Source organism: Channa argus, chromosome 15 (assembly GCF_033026475.1).
Source record: "Channa argus isolate prfri chromosome 15, Channa argus male v1.0, whole genome shotgun sequence".
Lineage (NCBI taxonomy): Eukaryota > Metazoa > Chordata > Actinopteri > Anabantiformes > Channidae > Channa > Channa argus.
The window spans coordinates 16,393,224-16,409,243 of NC_090211.1; the positions used below are offsets into that span (position 1 = coordinate 16,393,224).

At 39.4% G+C, this 16,020-nt stretch overlaps 1 protein-coding gene across 1 annotated transcript in view; it reads right to left on the bottom strand.

Annotated features, from left to right (window-relative positions):
- Nucleotides 1-2,708: 2,708 nt before the first annotated feature.
- LOC137100311 (protein phosphatase 1 regulatory subunit 29) overlaps nt 2,709-16,020 on the bottom strand; it is a 60,905-nt gene continuing 47,593 nt past the window's right edge. The window contains exons 3-4 of the mRNA XM_067478063.1: nt 12,583-13,248; nt 2,709-11,777 (exon numbers count right to left, since the gene is read on the bottom strand). Of these exons, the coding sequence (XP_067334164.1) occupies nt 9,252-11,777; nt 12,583-12,921 (2,865 nt within the window). The 5' untranslated portion in view covers nt 12,922-13,248 and the 3' untranslated portion in view covers nt 2,709-9,251. The remainder of the gene's footprint in view (nt 11,778-12,582; nt 13,249-16,020) is intronic.

The window sequence follows — 16,020 nt, forward strand, 5'->3', positions numbered from 1 at the left end:
TGTTTTAACACTGGACATTAGCAGACAATAAAGTTTGTACAATGTTAGCCTCATCTATTCCAGTTCATCAAAGACACCTTGTTATTCATTTTTAATTACAAATTTATTGCAAATATAGAAAGAGATCTTTTGTACAGAAATTGCAAAGGGAAACAAAATGTCAATGTATCAGGAGCAAATAATTAAAGAAATCAAAAAGCCAAGATTTGTTGCCATCATCTTTGTTTCGTCTTTCCCTTTTGGTCTCTAGACATTGTCATGTGCAGAGCTGAAACCAGAGGGAAGAGTCACAATAGATTTTAATAGAGTACAACCATGAGAGGTTAAATTTGATATGCTGATGGCCATAATCAGCTCTCACACTTTAAACCAGAAGACCTTCTGAAACTATAACCAAGCAAGAGCCATATTTTGACACAAATACATGTTATTAATATGAGAAATTACTTTGACCCTTTGGCATTAGGGTTCACACAGAAGGTGGTTATACTTCATTACTAGAAATAATACAAAAAAATTACATGGTTATGTTTTACTGGGCAGGATCACAGTGATACGATTCATTTTTAAGGGCTATGAATACTTTTTTTTTATATCCATTTAAGACACTGGAACTTGGTCCCTTGAGTGTAATGGGAAAAAAAAGAATAAAAATGTTTTTACCAATGGAAAAATAAAATAAAATATGTTAATAAAACAAAAGTAATGGTTTACGGCTGAAACGAATTGTAAATTATGAGTCTGCACTGCCCTTTTTTTTGCATGTCACATTGAGTGGTAGCATGGAAAGTTGTATCCCGAGGCTCAAAGGAGTTAGAATTGATGATTTAAGAATTCTTCATTATATCTATTTCTTTGTAGATTTTTCTGAATTGAGTATATTTGCCAGGAAACATAAACACTGGAAGGTTTTCCTGTATTAACTATCAAACAGATCAGTCCACACAACTTTAATTTAATGAGCTGAGGATGCCCCCCCCCCCCCCCCCCCCCCGCCCGGTTGTATACTCACATCCATTTTTGGAAGCTGCTGAGTTTTCAACCTCTGGCACTGACAAGGCCAATCATTCTGGCTTAGGGAGTACTGGATTGTGTGTCTGGAATAGCAATGGAGGCCTAGTCTCTGCTATCTGTGAGCACAGAAAACATTAACTTTTATCTGAAAAATGGGCTTCTGACAAGAAACTGTATCTCCTCTCAGTGCTGTATCTCCTCACACTGCAATGGGACCTTATGAAAAGTTTCATCACTTTGGATCTGGGCTCAGAAAAATGAAAGCTCTGAGATGCAGATTAACCTCTAGGCTTAATAAGCAACAACTGCCCTAACTGATTACTGCGCAATTTTAACTAATTAAAACATAACTCAAGCAACCTGGGAAAACTGGCTGCCTAATACAGCATGGTCATGTTGACAAGCTGAGAAGCCAACTTAGCCCAGAGGTTAATGCATTTCATTTTCTCTTTGTAATTGATGCGAGGAGGCCTCCTAATGCTTTGGCAAAGGCTGTACCACAAAATAGGCTATATATCTGTTGCTGTGGCGGAGTCTTGTGCTATCACTGCAGAAGGTAAACACGGCTATGACTTATGGCTTGCTGTCATTGCAAGGACCCTAACGTAATAACTAACATATCAACAGAGCTGCAACACATTATTGGATAGGTGTCAGATGAAATGTCCTCAAGACTCAGCCTCCTACAGTACTTTGTCTATGTGGACTAATTAGAATTAATTTCAATATTAAGGTAGTTTCACCCCCATTTTTTTTTTTATACATTTGAATCTGTGTTTCTTTACGTGACTTAATAATAACTATAAGAAGAAGAAACTGATTTATAACAAAACACCAAAAGTAAAAGATATAAGTTAAATTCAATGAACAAAGTTAAATAGAAAGGCAGCAGACTGTGAGAGCAGTGGATGAGGAATGGAAATCACTGATTTAGCTAACAGCCAGTGGACTGAGGCTGAGATAGAAGCTGTTGATGCTGTATTGATTTGCCACTGACTTCGAATTGATGGATTGGGATTAGGCTAAGGCCATTAGACAACTCGTGTGTGTGTGTGTGTGTGTGTGTGTGCGTGTCATCCCAGCATACTATTCTTTAAACAGATATTGTGATATATATAATGTCATTAACTGCACAAACATGCATGGATTGTTTTCCGTAAAGGAGAGTGAGCAAAAAAAAAAAATTATAACCACAAACTGTGACAGGGCCCCACCTCAAGCCAAGGAGAATAGCCTTTATAATGGAGACGAATTGAGCTTAGTCCCCATTCTTATAACAGATGGAGGCAAACAACCACCTGCCTCAGACATTTTACCTGTCGCACTGCGCAATTTGCGAGTTATGGCTAACAGAGTAGCAATGACACCTGCACTGTCAGAATATCATGAAAATAAAAACCAGTAGGCAAGAATGTAAATATAAAACATCCAAGAGAATAAAAAAATAACTGAAACCTAAATTCAAACCAATACTATTTTCCACCCCTACAGTTTTTGTTTTCAATGCACGTCCACTCATTGCACACAACAATAGATTTTTATCTCTCAAAAAATACAGGGAATCATGCAAATATAACAACTTTTATTTATGTATTACACTATGTTAAACTTTCTCTGTTCTTAATTCTTTACAACATATATCATTGCAGGTACTAAAAGTCAACCCCATGATTCCCAATAACAACCCCCACCCCCCCCCCACCCACCCCCGTAAAACCCAAAACAAAATTACCAAAAGAGCCAAATGAAAATCAAGTAACACAGACATATCAAGAGATCAGGCTGAGTAGAAAACATCCAGAGAAGCTTTTTTTTGTTTTTTGTTTTTACCTTAGCATATTTTTCTTTTATCTAGTGTACAAAATTCACAGATATTTCACAGATTTCTTAAGTCCTTTGTCCATCTTTGGAAACTACACCTTGCAGGATAAATGCATATTGTGTCAATGTAAGGAAACATATAGTGTATATTTTGGTAGTACTTTATATTAAAGCTTGGTAATTACACTGTAATAATGGGTAACAATAAGTTAATAACAATGTGTTAAAAGGTAATAAAGAGGGCAGTAGATTTTATACTTTTTGTGTAATAAGACTTAAAGCTGTAAAATAGTAAAATGGGTTTCTACTTAATTTCATGCTAAGGTCTGTTAAAGTGTGATGACAGGACAGTTCCCAATGTGATGTCATCTTGCTTTTTCTGCACACATTATTGCAAAGAACTACAAATGTGATTTTTAACATGTTTTATATGGTGCATATAAGCAACTTGTCTTTTCGGTCAAATGTTTCAATTTTTGTAAGTTTGGATTTGAAATTTTAGTTTATCTGATGTGTTTGCTGCGATTCCAGAAGCAGACCTGTGCCACTGACACAGTATAGAGTCAAGGATAAGCTCTCCTTATGGTTACAGTGTCCTGTGTCAGTCAAACAGAAATACTGAAGTTTAAATGCAATTATTAAAGTTTTACTGCAGACTGTGGTTTTAACGTTTAGAAAATATTACCTTGATATAAATTAGAAAGAGATAATCTGGCATTCTGTCATGGGTTTTGCACAGATAAGATCAAGTGTGTTTTACAGATTACAAACATTTCTATATATGTCGAGCTTTTTTTTACCAAACTATTATCTGGTCAATACTGTGGCAAATGCCATGATTTTAGTTTATAATTCATTTTCTATTACCCCCAGTACCATCTTAATTACTAAGCTGTAAAAAGTACTACCATATAGTTCATGTGTGTTTATGTGTGTGTGTTTAAAAAAAAGTGTCATGAAAACCGTGGTCCGTTCACGGGGCAAAGTCTAGCCCACTTTGGCTTACTTTGGATTCTCAAATGCTCTTCTGCTCAGCAAGAATGTTATTTGGAATAATCAAGCATTTCCCAACAATAAATTGTTTTCCACGATAAAGGAAACGAAAATAACTCTTTCTGCATGCTTCCTAAAATAGTGTACCTTCACTTATCTATTTATTTGTTATTTGTGGCTGTTCTGTTAGGTTTCGTCCGCTATGTTCCGATGAAGACTTTAGGTTGTGTGTGAATGGTTTCCACACACACATATGAGGGCACTAATTCTGAATGCTTGGCAGAGGGAAATGAAGCGTTGGCAGTGCTCGGCCTGTCAGAGATGCCTCATAAAATGTGATGAGTGACAAAGAAATCAGTCACACCGAGACATATTTCATTTTTCACCACTGACTTTCTTTTTCATTTGTAGATACATACAAATTTAAATCAGAACAACAGAAAAATGTCAGGTATTTAATTTTCGTCACGTAAACCCTCCTGTGGCCGTCATTTGGAGATACAGTATACTTTGCCATTTAACAAATTTGGCACATAGGCTAATCTCCCACACAGTACACTAATGGACTTAATAAATGATACAATAGGTCTAAGGATACCAAATGAATGGCTTTGCAACCCACGGTCAGTGCTAATACCTGTCTGTCACCTGCCTTAGAACTGAATGAAAAAGAAGCTGTCCTCCCCAAAGCCTTTACAGGAGAGCTGCTGTCATTTCGAGGGGGAAATGCTGAATATTTTGTAATAGCTATACCTACACAATATGCTCCCGTTATGCATGTGCATGTGTGCCTGTTTGTGTGTTAAGGTTCGTTTGATGCAGCGCACTTATTCATGCATGGCAAGTTTTTAGTGTAGCCATGCTTCCACATCTTTTATGCCAGATGTCTGCCCGCATTCAGCCAAAAACCCTTTGCTATTGCTCCCATCTCTTTGAAGACCTTGCCCATTACCTGCCTTTCAGGAAACGAGTCATTTTATTTTAGCCAGACTGTGACTCATTCTGACTCACTTTTTTTCATGTTCCATTTTTGATGTCTACTTTTGTGGTGTGCGTGCGTGTTGGGGAGGGAGGTGGAAGTAAAAAAATGTTTAGAGACAAGTCTGTAAAAAGCTACAAGAAAACAACAGGCTGGAAAAATGAATTGTGTGAATATGTGAATATTTAATTATTCCACTCTATTCTTTTTTCTAGTGCATCTTTCTGCCACTACTCTCTTTGTCTTGTTACCCATTCCTGGCTTTTACCACCTTGCTTTTATAATAGGTCATATACACTATATAATACTGTAGACTAGTCCTGTGTCATCAATAACTGAGTAATGTAGCTTATGTCATATGTAAACACACTGGCTACAGATTTGTGCACAAATCTTCTTCACTTTGAGATGAATAATGAGTTAAAGAATGAATAGATAATTACCCTGACTCTGCATTGCATCCTCAGGATACTCTCAAATGGTGATGATTGCTCATTAAAGCAATGTTTTATTAGTTTCAAGGACAGATCACATGGTTAAAAGTGCACTGTGTAATGAGGAGACCAAAACTTTTTAATGTGTCCTTTACTAATGGAAGCATTTAGCTCCTTTAGTAATTTAGAAACTGATTAGACATAAATCTACAACCCATTTAGGGTCCGATTCATTATTTAGGGAACTAGAGTTTAGTTTAATTGGGGAAGGCTTTAAATATGAGAGGTCATCGAAGAATTTGTATGTTGGAAACTGAAATGTGAAACAGAGGCTATGATTTTCTGGTGGTATACAGAGACAGGGGAAGCAAACTGAGAGAGCCTCCTACATTAAAAGCACATAAGATAGCTCTCTCACATGGCTCGCCTGCAGCTCTGAGACAAACAACAAGAAAGGTGTAACAAAAAGGACCATAGGCGTCCGCCAAGTGATCCGCCCTTTAATGGTCCAACAACGACATAAGCTGAGAAGGAAAAGAACGGATTAGTTTTTTATAGTGCTGCCTCTGAATGAGTAAAATGACATTGCTGTTGGTTAGTGAATCATCTGTGGTTCCCTTTGAGCTTTTACTAATTTAGCTGGTAAATTATCTGAGGTGATTATGACCCGAGAGTCTACTTTGTTTTATTGAACGCTTTAGGTCGGTAAAATGGCAGCTGTAAAAATTGCAACCCCAACTAACGATTTACCACAACAGAAAAGTAACATGTTAATGATCACCCTCTAGGTTCCAAGACTAATTACCACAGTTATTAGTTTGTTTAAAGAGGACAAGCAAAAATTAACAGCAGAGGTTTGTTTGTGCTGATCACTTGAAAAAATTGTCAGCGTCTTCTGATTATTTTTGTACATACTGGAACTACAATATCAGTCGACAGTCTTGGTCTACAAATTTGAATTTTGTGTAAACCAGTGTTTTTTTCCATTTTGCATGAATTTCATGTGCTGTGGGCAGCAGACTTTTAAGTAATTACTAGTCAGGAGAAACAATATAGAACTCGCACTAATTTGAGCTGGAACACTTTTAGAAATCATTACAAAGACTGGAACTTTTCACATCTCTATTGAAAAAAAAGTAATCATTTGGGCCAGCAGCACTGTGTCACAAATGTTTGAACGAATTTGAGCAGAAGAGCACTTGAACATGTTGTACACCTGAAATATACATACAAATGCATCAACTAAGTAGAAAATGCATGGAATTACAAGTCATCCATGAAAACAGTAATACCCATGATTTTCTGTCACATTATATATCATCAGGTAGATGAACTTCAACTAAAGTTAAAATATAAGCTGATATTAGTCAACATTTCTCAATTTGCTGTTACCCTTATCCTCAGTGTCCATTTCTGTAAACTTGGTATGGCAGTTGATGAGGAGTTGGGGATTTACTGAGTTTCTTCTGTACGATTAAGTACCATCAGATTGTACCAGAAAGAAAAATGTTTTCCTCTTAATTGCTGAAAGTCAGAATCAATCACAGTAACAAGTTCTTTTGAAAACACTGTTATCTCAGGTAATAGAAGGTCTTTCCAAGATTGCATGTTCATCACACGGTGCTTTAACACATAAAGAAGGCAGATGAGGTGGTGTATCCCAGACACGCTATTACTAAAAGATGATGAAAGTGAGGCCCTTGATCTTATGTGGTCCATCCCATTGTAAACATTTACTGCTTACTCACACACCACCTTTTAATTTGCAGATTCATTCCTTCCCAACCTGCATTTCTTGAGAAAAGTCAATAACATATTAAAAGCGAACAACTCAAAAGCAAAGAAATAACATGTTTACACCGTATGCAGTGTACAGGCCCAACCCCTGCCAGCAAGAAAGGCAATGTCTGACTTTCTTAATTAAAAAAAAGAAAAAACAGAACATGCATGTTCAGTACCCTGCTGATGCCAAACCGGATCCCAAGTTAGGCCAAACAAGTGAAGATAAAAAGAGAGACAAAGATGTTCCAGAAATTAAACTTGCCACTTTATCTTCTTTTCTCCCAAATATAGCCTTCAGCATAAAATCTGGTGCAAGGCCAACTGTTTAAATGTTCACATTTTTAGGGTAGGATGTTTTAGATTATAAATGTTAGCTGATGATGCAACTCTTTGCATTAATTTGTGATCAGGATGCCTCTTAAAATGTCAGGCAATAAAACAATCATTTATTGAAATCACAAGTTGATCATTTCGATAGAAAGGACGAGGAATATTACACATGAATGGAGATTAGATCATGACTGTGCTGCTATGGGATGGCTGAGCTTTAAAATGTCATGTACGCCTGTGAAAATACAATAATCGTGGTTAATATTTGTACATTTATCCATGCCGTTAATAATCTAGTATTGTTTAGACTCAGACAATCAGTCACAGGGCAATATATTGACAAGTGCTAATTTAAGTCAATCTGGGCACATAAAAAATAATTTGACAAGGCATGCCAACACTGACCACTCTGTACAGCCACACATACAATCATGAGGCGTAAAGTGCATGCCTGTCACAAGTTGGCTAATTGAGTTATCAATAGACAACAATACTATTACTTTCGAGAACAGAACAGACATGTCGGCAGTGATTAGAAGTGTCCATTCCCTCTGTGCCTCATTCATGTTTAATGGTAGAGAAAGGATTTGGAATGTTCTGTGGTGCCTATGTCGAATGACGTAAATACTTACAGTACATTGACAGCGGGCTCAGAAAATTATGTATTTCATTACTTGTCTTTTATAGCCCCAGTTCATTTCATTTTCTCTTGGTCCCTGTCACATGCCGTTCACATTTCTCCTGTCTTTCAAAAGGGCATGGTGATCTTAATTCCTGTTATTAAGGAATTGAAGCAGGCAACTAAGAGCTGGTGGCTCAATCCCTGTCATAACAAGTTGAAGTCATTAAATTCTTTTAATATATAATTATATATCTTTGTTCTGTTTGCTCCTTGTTTGCTTTTGTTTTTTTGTTTGTCTTGCCTAAGGACTTCAACATGTAAAGACATAGGATCGAAGCCCCCTGTCTCTGTGTTTACTTATAGGTTGCTTTAAATAAAAGCCAAATGACAAAATGTAAATGTATAAAGGGAACATGATGTCGCCTTCAGTAGTCTTTCAAAATAATGTAAATGATGCGAATGCTGTTTAGGACAGTTTGCAGCACGCGCTGGACAATATTCTTTACATTAGTCACTGAGCTTGGCAAGAAAAGTTTGGAAAACGGCTCTGCGCTAACGTATCACTTTATCTTCTCTTCCATGATTTTGTTTGTTGCAGCATCTCTGAGCCCACTTTTTTCTCATTGTTTATTTGTTAAGTTTCTCAAAACTTTTTCTTTAATTCTGTGTAACAAATGCAAAGATCTCATTGAAAAAAGACAACTCTGTTGTCTTGGCAGGATGTCACTTGTAAAATAGAACATATTCCACACCATGATTCCTTCACTCAGAACTTTAAACATTTCCAAGGGCACACAAATTGATACTGCATCAGATACAAAATAAGAAGCATCTTGGATCACCCAAACGAAGGGCATCAACATTTACCTTTCGTAATTTTTCAAAGACAAAAAAACATGGCACTGATAAAGATGGTCCATAGGATCACATACATGATGTGATCGCTTAAAGAATACTAAGTTACACAGTTGGAGATGTCTCCCTGTGCCATAAATAAAACCTGCAAATACTAATTGAGAAGGAACCAGAAATGATGCTACAATAAAGTGTAAAAAAAAAAACACCATAATGATTCTCATATTGCAGGCACTGTTTCACAGTCCTTGCTCTTAGCTCAATATTCTATACATCTTGCATGCCAAAAAACCCAAAGGCAAAACTTTGTCATACATTTTTCTTTCCATAAGCTTGTCACTAATTGTTCCTCTGGTGCACAGGCCTATCAGGAAAGTACTCAGATTGGTCTTTCCCACAATGCTTAGCTCAGTTCCTACAGTCACAACTTCTGCTGTGCTGACACACCCTTCCAGTAATCAAGGATGTCATGCAGGTCCTCACCTTTAGCAAACTGCACCTTTTTTCGAAGGGCATTTCCGGCCGTCACATAACAGGCCTCATCGCGCTGGCCTTTCCTGTAGGGACGAAAACGCTCCCAGATACGCAGTGAGCTTTCTGAGGAGTACTCCGGGCTAGAGGAGTAGCCAGAGTAACTGGAATGGTGGCGGGCAGGCGAAAGCTGGGAGTAAGAGGCTGCATCCCTGCAGGAGCGTGTCAGGGGCTTGAGGAAGGAAACCCTTTGGGCTGGGGAGCCTTGCTGGGAGCCTTCATAGTAGAGTGCTGGGACGGAGTGGCGGTGCTCCGAGCAGTGGTAGTCCTGCTGCACCTCCAGCTGCTGCTGCTGCTGCTGCTGTTGTTGTATTTGTTGTTGTTGATGATAATGGTGTGGCTTCTGACTGTCCTGATGTTGGGCACCAACACCACCACTGTCGCAACCACCACCACCCCCTCCACTGCAGCTCCCACTCCCCACTAAAGGCAGCCTATCTAGGGGCTCCCCACAGCTCACAGGACTGACCCTGTCTGGGTACTGCTGCTGTTGTTGATTACAGGCATCTGGGCTCCTTGGCTCAGGAACATCCAGGCTATACAACCTGGGTCCACCTCGATCCCTATCCCGTCCCGTGGAGCTACACGAGGTGGTGCTGGACTGTTTTTTGACAGCATTTACAATTACCACGGCTGCATCTGCACTCATTTGCCGCTGGATGGGACGCACGGCAGTGGCTGGCGGAGGCGGCCTGTATGGGGGAGTAACAACAAAGCCACCACCACTGATACCGGGACGCTCAGAAAGAGGGGTATTCAGGGCTGGGAGTGGAGGAGGAGGAGGGATTTTGTTGGGAGTAAGGACCTGACATGTCTCTGTCAGCCCTTGTGAGAGTGGGATTAGGCCACGAGTGATTGAGGATGCGCTGGTGGGTGGCGGGGAGGTGGGATTGGAGGAACCTGTAGGGTTAGTACAGGCCCCTGACGTGGAAACTGCTGCTGCATCCAATTTCAGTGCATCAATACAATTGTTAATGATCTGGTTTACCTTGTCCACCTCCATGGCAATGGTGGAGATCTCTGATGCAGAGCCATGTCCGTCATCATCTGAGTCTTCCCCAACGTCAGTTCCATCATCGTCCCTCAGGTCTTCCCCCCTCAACCCTCCGTGCCCACCATCTCCCATCCTCTCCATTCCTTGCCCTCCAGTTCTAACATCCATATAATTGCCTTTACTTGTAGCCAATGCCTCTGAAAAGGCAGTGGCCATTTTTTCTACTTGTGGAATAGAGGAAAGTCTTGATGAACTGGTGTTGGCTGAGTGGAGCATTCCCGAGCTGGAAGATGCTGACATGGGAAGTTTGCCTCCATGGTGATGCTGATATTGGTGATGTTCTCTGGACTGCTCCTGAAGTTTGTGGACTGCTGATGGATCATTTGCAACTGCTGCTGCCACCTCTGGTCCATAGCGCATTTCCAGTATAGTCTTCTTAACACAGATGGACTTTTTCTTTTCATCATGCATCCGCTTCTTACGTAGACAATAGTAGACAAAGCCTAAAACAATAAGCATGCCAAAAAGGCAACCCACAATGGTCATTATGTAATGAGTAGTGGTGGAGGGAGTGGGGAGCATGTCATCGTGATTTGGAACCCGAGTGGAAAATGTGAGGCAGGTGTGGTTGTAACGTTGAGAGTTGCGGATAGATCCTACACAGAAGGTGTAATTATTGTGTGGCTTTAGCTTGTTTAGGGTGATCATCTCCTTCTTATTCTTCAAATTCATGACATCAGACACAAATGTGTGGTTGTATTGGGTTAGAATGTACATTTTGCTATAGGGCCTTGGAATCTGCACTAGCAGGGAGGCTGATGACAAAGACACATGTTGAAGTTTGATGCTGGGACTGAAGCTACCATGTTCAGTAGATGAAGAAGAGGTGGTGGGCTGGAAGTACGGCCCAACAACACCAATAATCTCTGGTCCAATCCCAGAAGGACCTTCTAGATCTGGGGGAAGAGAGGTCATTCCTGGAATCATCACTCCATCTCTGCAGTGATGGTACAGTATGTTTTTGGCATTTCTGCCAGCGTGACCAGCAACAATAGGACTCAGTAAGGGGAAGCCAAACATCTCCCGGGGCGTCTCACACTGAAGGCGGTCATAGGTGTGCGTGACATTGTTAAAAGACTCCAACCAGATTAGAAAACTATAAAGATCGCAGCCGCAATGAAACGGATTTGCCGCCAGTTCACACACCATCAGACGATTGAGAACTGTAAATGTGGATGGGTCAATGCGGGCAAGTTTGTTGGACGACAGGTCAATGCTGCTGAGGCTGGGGCACTCCCAGAATGCATTGCTGGCGATAACCTCAATAAGGTTGTGCTGGAGGAAGAGGCACTGCATGCGGCCAAGCCCTCTCATCATGCCCTCTGTTAAGTTTGTCAGCTTGTTGTAACCTAGCTGAAGAACCTGTGGGAAACACAAAGCAACATTTTAATTTCATTTTCTATTGTGAAACCATTTTTGTTTTTAAAGTTTATTATAACATTTGAATTCAACCCAATTATTGACTGTAGACCTGAAAGCTACATAAGTTGTTTTCAAATAATTTACCTTTTCTTATATTCTTATATTGGTAGAGGTTAGTCGCATAATAATATCCCACTCAATTTTATAATACAATTTTAAAAATCTACTAATTTATTGTTGAGTTAATGGTAAATGGTCTGCACTTATATAGCGCTTTTCTACCTATTGGCACTCAAAGCGCTTTACACTGCTTCTTATTTACCCATTCACACACATTCATACACCGATGGGGGAGCTGCTATGCAGCTGGCCAACACTCACCGGGAGCAACTAAGTTGGGGTTCAGTGTCTTGCTCAAGGACACTTCGACATGTGACTGGAGGAGCCGGGGATTGAACCAACAACTGTGAGATTGGTGGACAACCGCTCTACCTTCCTGCGCCACAGTCGCCCAGAGTGACAAGTTAAAGAATTTCCTTTTTATAAGAAGCACCTTTTCAAAATAAATCTTCCATTTTGAAAATAAAATTAATTTTATAGGTAAAGTAAAAGTCCTCGTCTCAGACTTAGGTCTAATGTGTTGTGAACTTCACTAAGTATTAATTGAAATCGTTGGGTAGTATGAGCATCTGGGTGGATGCAGGTCAGCATGGGAACAATTTAATGTTGTAACCCTGTGGATTTAATGTTGTGGCTAATTGGTGTCTATTTTGTTGTTAGGCTTTTATTGTACAGTCTTCATTACCTGTAGGTTTGCTTGTCCTGCAAAGGCTCCATCCTCAATATAGCTGATTTCATTTTTGGTGAGGTTGAGGTCAGTGAGGTTGGTGAACCGGTACATGGAGCTGAAGAGCACAGCTTTCAACTTGTTCTCATTCAGTCTCAAGTCATGGACCGTATTGTTGATGTGCTGAGGAATAGTCTCGTATGGTGGCTGGTTCTGACTGCAGATGGCCAGCCACACATAGCCTTTATCCCCCTCAATGAGCCAACAGTCCCCGTTGACCACAGTGGGAAGGCTAGAGAAGAATAGGAGGGAGGGAAAAATAAAAAGGAGAGTGGATGTGGTAGAAGCACCTCGCATGATGCCAGTGTAGAGAAATTAGCAATAAGGTTCAATTAATAAGGAGAAACAGGATGGGGCAGGCAAGAGAGCGGGTTGTTTCAGCAGGAGAAAGGGAAGAAACAAAGGTTGCTAGATGGATTTTCACAGAGGGGAAGGGTCCAGGTTAGGTAGTGAAAAAGGGGTGAAGGCTTCACAATGCCTGCTTGGTGGTCATCATGGTGATTAGTAGGGGACCCATGTTATGTCATTTCTGGTTGGGTTGTAATTCAGGGTGACACAGCTCGTCTTCATACTCTCTCCACACTGTAACAGGGATGCCTCAAATGGATGGACCCTTGGAATAATCTGTTGAGGGTAACATAACAAAAGTGACATAAGCAAAGAGTGCGATACAAACATTGCTGCATAATGTGAAGTGTTGTGCGCACATATTATTTTGCCTTAACTTTGCCTATATAGTCTAGCAATTCTTGCACGACAACAGCCTTGAAGGATGGATGTCAAAGAATCATAGTGGATCCATTTATTCAGACCAAATTCCAGTAATATTTCTTTTTAATATATATTTTGTATGTCTGTACATTCTGCCCTCATAGCAAGATCTATGCTAATTTTCTTGTAAAGACCTGCTATTACAATAAGAATTGAAATCACATTAGCAACTGAATACAAAATTTTGAAACGTAATTACTACGGAGTTCTTGTTGAAATTTAAATACCATTGAAGTCATTGTGCTAAAATATTTAACCACTTCTAGACTTAATAGAATCCGAAATTAACATTTGTACTATTGTAATTTGTTTAAGTTCTGCAATTTAAAAAACGGAGAAGTTGAAGTTTCTATTTATTTTAGTGTTAGCAAATTCAGATGGATCATTCATGGGTCATAATATTCAACGGTGCCTCAATTTGTACAAACATCTGAGCAACCAGTGTGGTTTAAATTGATTTTGGGTAGAACTTTTATATACACAAGAAATTTCTACCTGAATCTTAAATAAATGTATTGCTTTCAGGGAGAGAGATTATTATTGACCAGACCAGACAAGAATTCAGGTTCATGGTGTTTTCAGTATAACAATGTAATAAATTCTGTAAACACATAAACATTAGTCAGCATTGGATATTTGGTTACTTATAAAACTCAAATTATTTTGGCAGTGATTTGCTCCTCTAGATCCACACATCATTTTCAGCTTTTTTTTTTTTTTTTCTCATTACATGTATGTTATGTGCATTTCATACAGGCTGCATAGTTTTTGTGAGGAATACACTTAAAACCCATGTAGCTGTGTGGATCTGAACACCCCCCTTTGTCCCCTAACTCATAAGAGGTCATCACTCATCACTCATGGCTACATAATAGGTGCGTCTGCCAATCTCTTCTTAGTATCTCCTATATTCCTTTTTTTTTTTTCAAACACACAAAGTGTCGATTTAATCATCCAAATGCTCACAGCACATTGTCTCCACAGACATTCCTTGTTTTGACACTATCCTGCCAAAACCTAAGCTCTCTATCCCATCTGCATGTCATTTGAATAGCAGTCAAGCATTTACATAAGGAAAGGATTAGCTGCCTGTTGCATCATGACAGACATTGTCCCCCTGTCGGCTCAGCAGCTGGGGAAAACATACTTACAATAACACACATATTACACCAACATGGATGCTAAAATGGACACTTGTGAGACATACACTTTAAATTAATTTGTTCGTGTAAAACTATGCGCATATGAAGACAGTACTTCATTACATAGCGATTAAAACAATGGAGATGTGCTCTGAACAACATAGCATTATGCAGTCTGTTTGTAATTGTGTACTTTCTTATGTCTTTCATGTTATCCCACATCGTATCTGATTAACAATGTCTAGAGTCCCAATGATCTGTCAAACACAAAAGAATATCCTTCTCGCTCCCTCTCTCACTCTGAGGAACAGGCCAAATTTCTTCCCTGTGTTCCAAATTCAGATTCGCTCTAATACCGACAGAGAATTGAACTCATTCCAGTCTATTCCAGTCCAGGCTTCCCGGAGGTGCCAGCAGAATGGTGCCCTCTTTTTTAATCTACTTATTGTTGCAGAAAACTGTAGTATCTAAAAAAATATGTGTTAAATGGCACAATATCTTGTAATGTAGATCTAATGACCTATAGCAAGTACAGTAGCATCTCTTTTTAGCATTTGCAGCAGCAGAGTTAACATTAGCTGAAGTCTGTACGAAGGTGCTTCTTAAAATTTGTTTGTATGTGAAATTCAATCTGACACAATCTGGTTGGATGTACAGTATCTTAGTTCCAAATTGGCCTATTTTAGCCAAGTATTATGGTGAAATGGTTGTTTCTGAAAGAGCCAACAAGAGCTTTGCCAGTAATATCAAAAACACAACAATATGATGATGCCAAGATTGGACAGACTTATAGGTGTTCGTTTCCATGGAGCACTCTACTATGTGACATCATTCTTAAAGCTGCACTGTCAAACTCAGTATTTTCTTATAAATATGCAATAGTTTTACTTGGGGCCTATGCTACTAAACGACAGCAGTCCAGTGACAGATGAAAATATATTTAGCAACATACAGCAATCATAATGTTTTAGCCGTAGCAATCGTAAAGTTACATGTACATGATGAAATTTCAAAATACTTCCATACCTCTTCTAAACTCTTGCACTGTTTATCAGTCTTTCACCCAGTGCGCAGAGTTTTAAAACCCATCGTTGGTTTCCGATAATCACAAACTTTGCTGGGGCAGTTGTAACTGCATTGGGTAATATTCACAGTAGACCAACACCCATGCACATTATTTTCTGTTATGAACTGGGTCATTATTTGTATTATTATTGTTTGGGATTGTTTTTGTTATCTCTCTCTTTCCTCCTCCTTGAGTGTTTTTTGTAGGTGTGTATGTGTGTGTGTATGTGGGTGTGTGGGCGTGTCGGAGGGATGGGCCACAGGTGGTGTCCAGGGATTGGGCCGTTTGAATTAATTTAGAAGCCAAAAGAAATTGCTACTCTTTGGCTTTGGAACACTTGTGCGTTGTGCTGGTTTTGCTTGGAGATGGGAAAAGTGGGGAAGCATATCATGTTGTGCCTGGGTTCACCTGAACCAG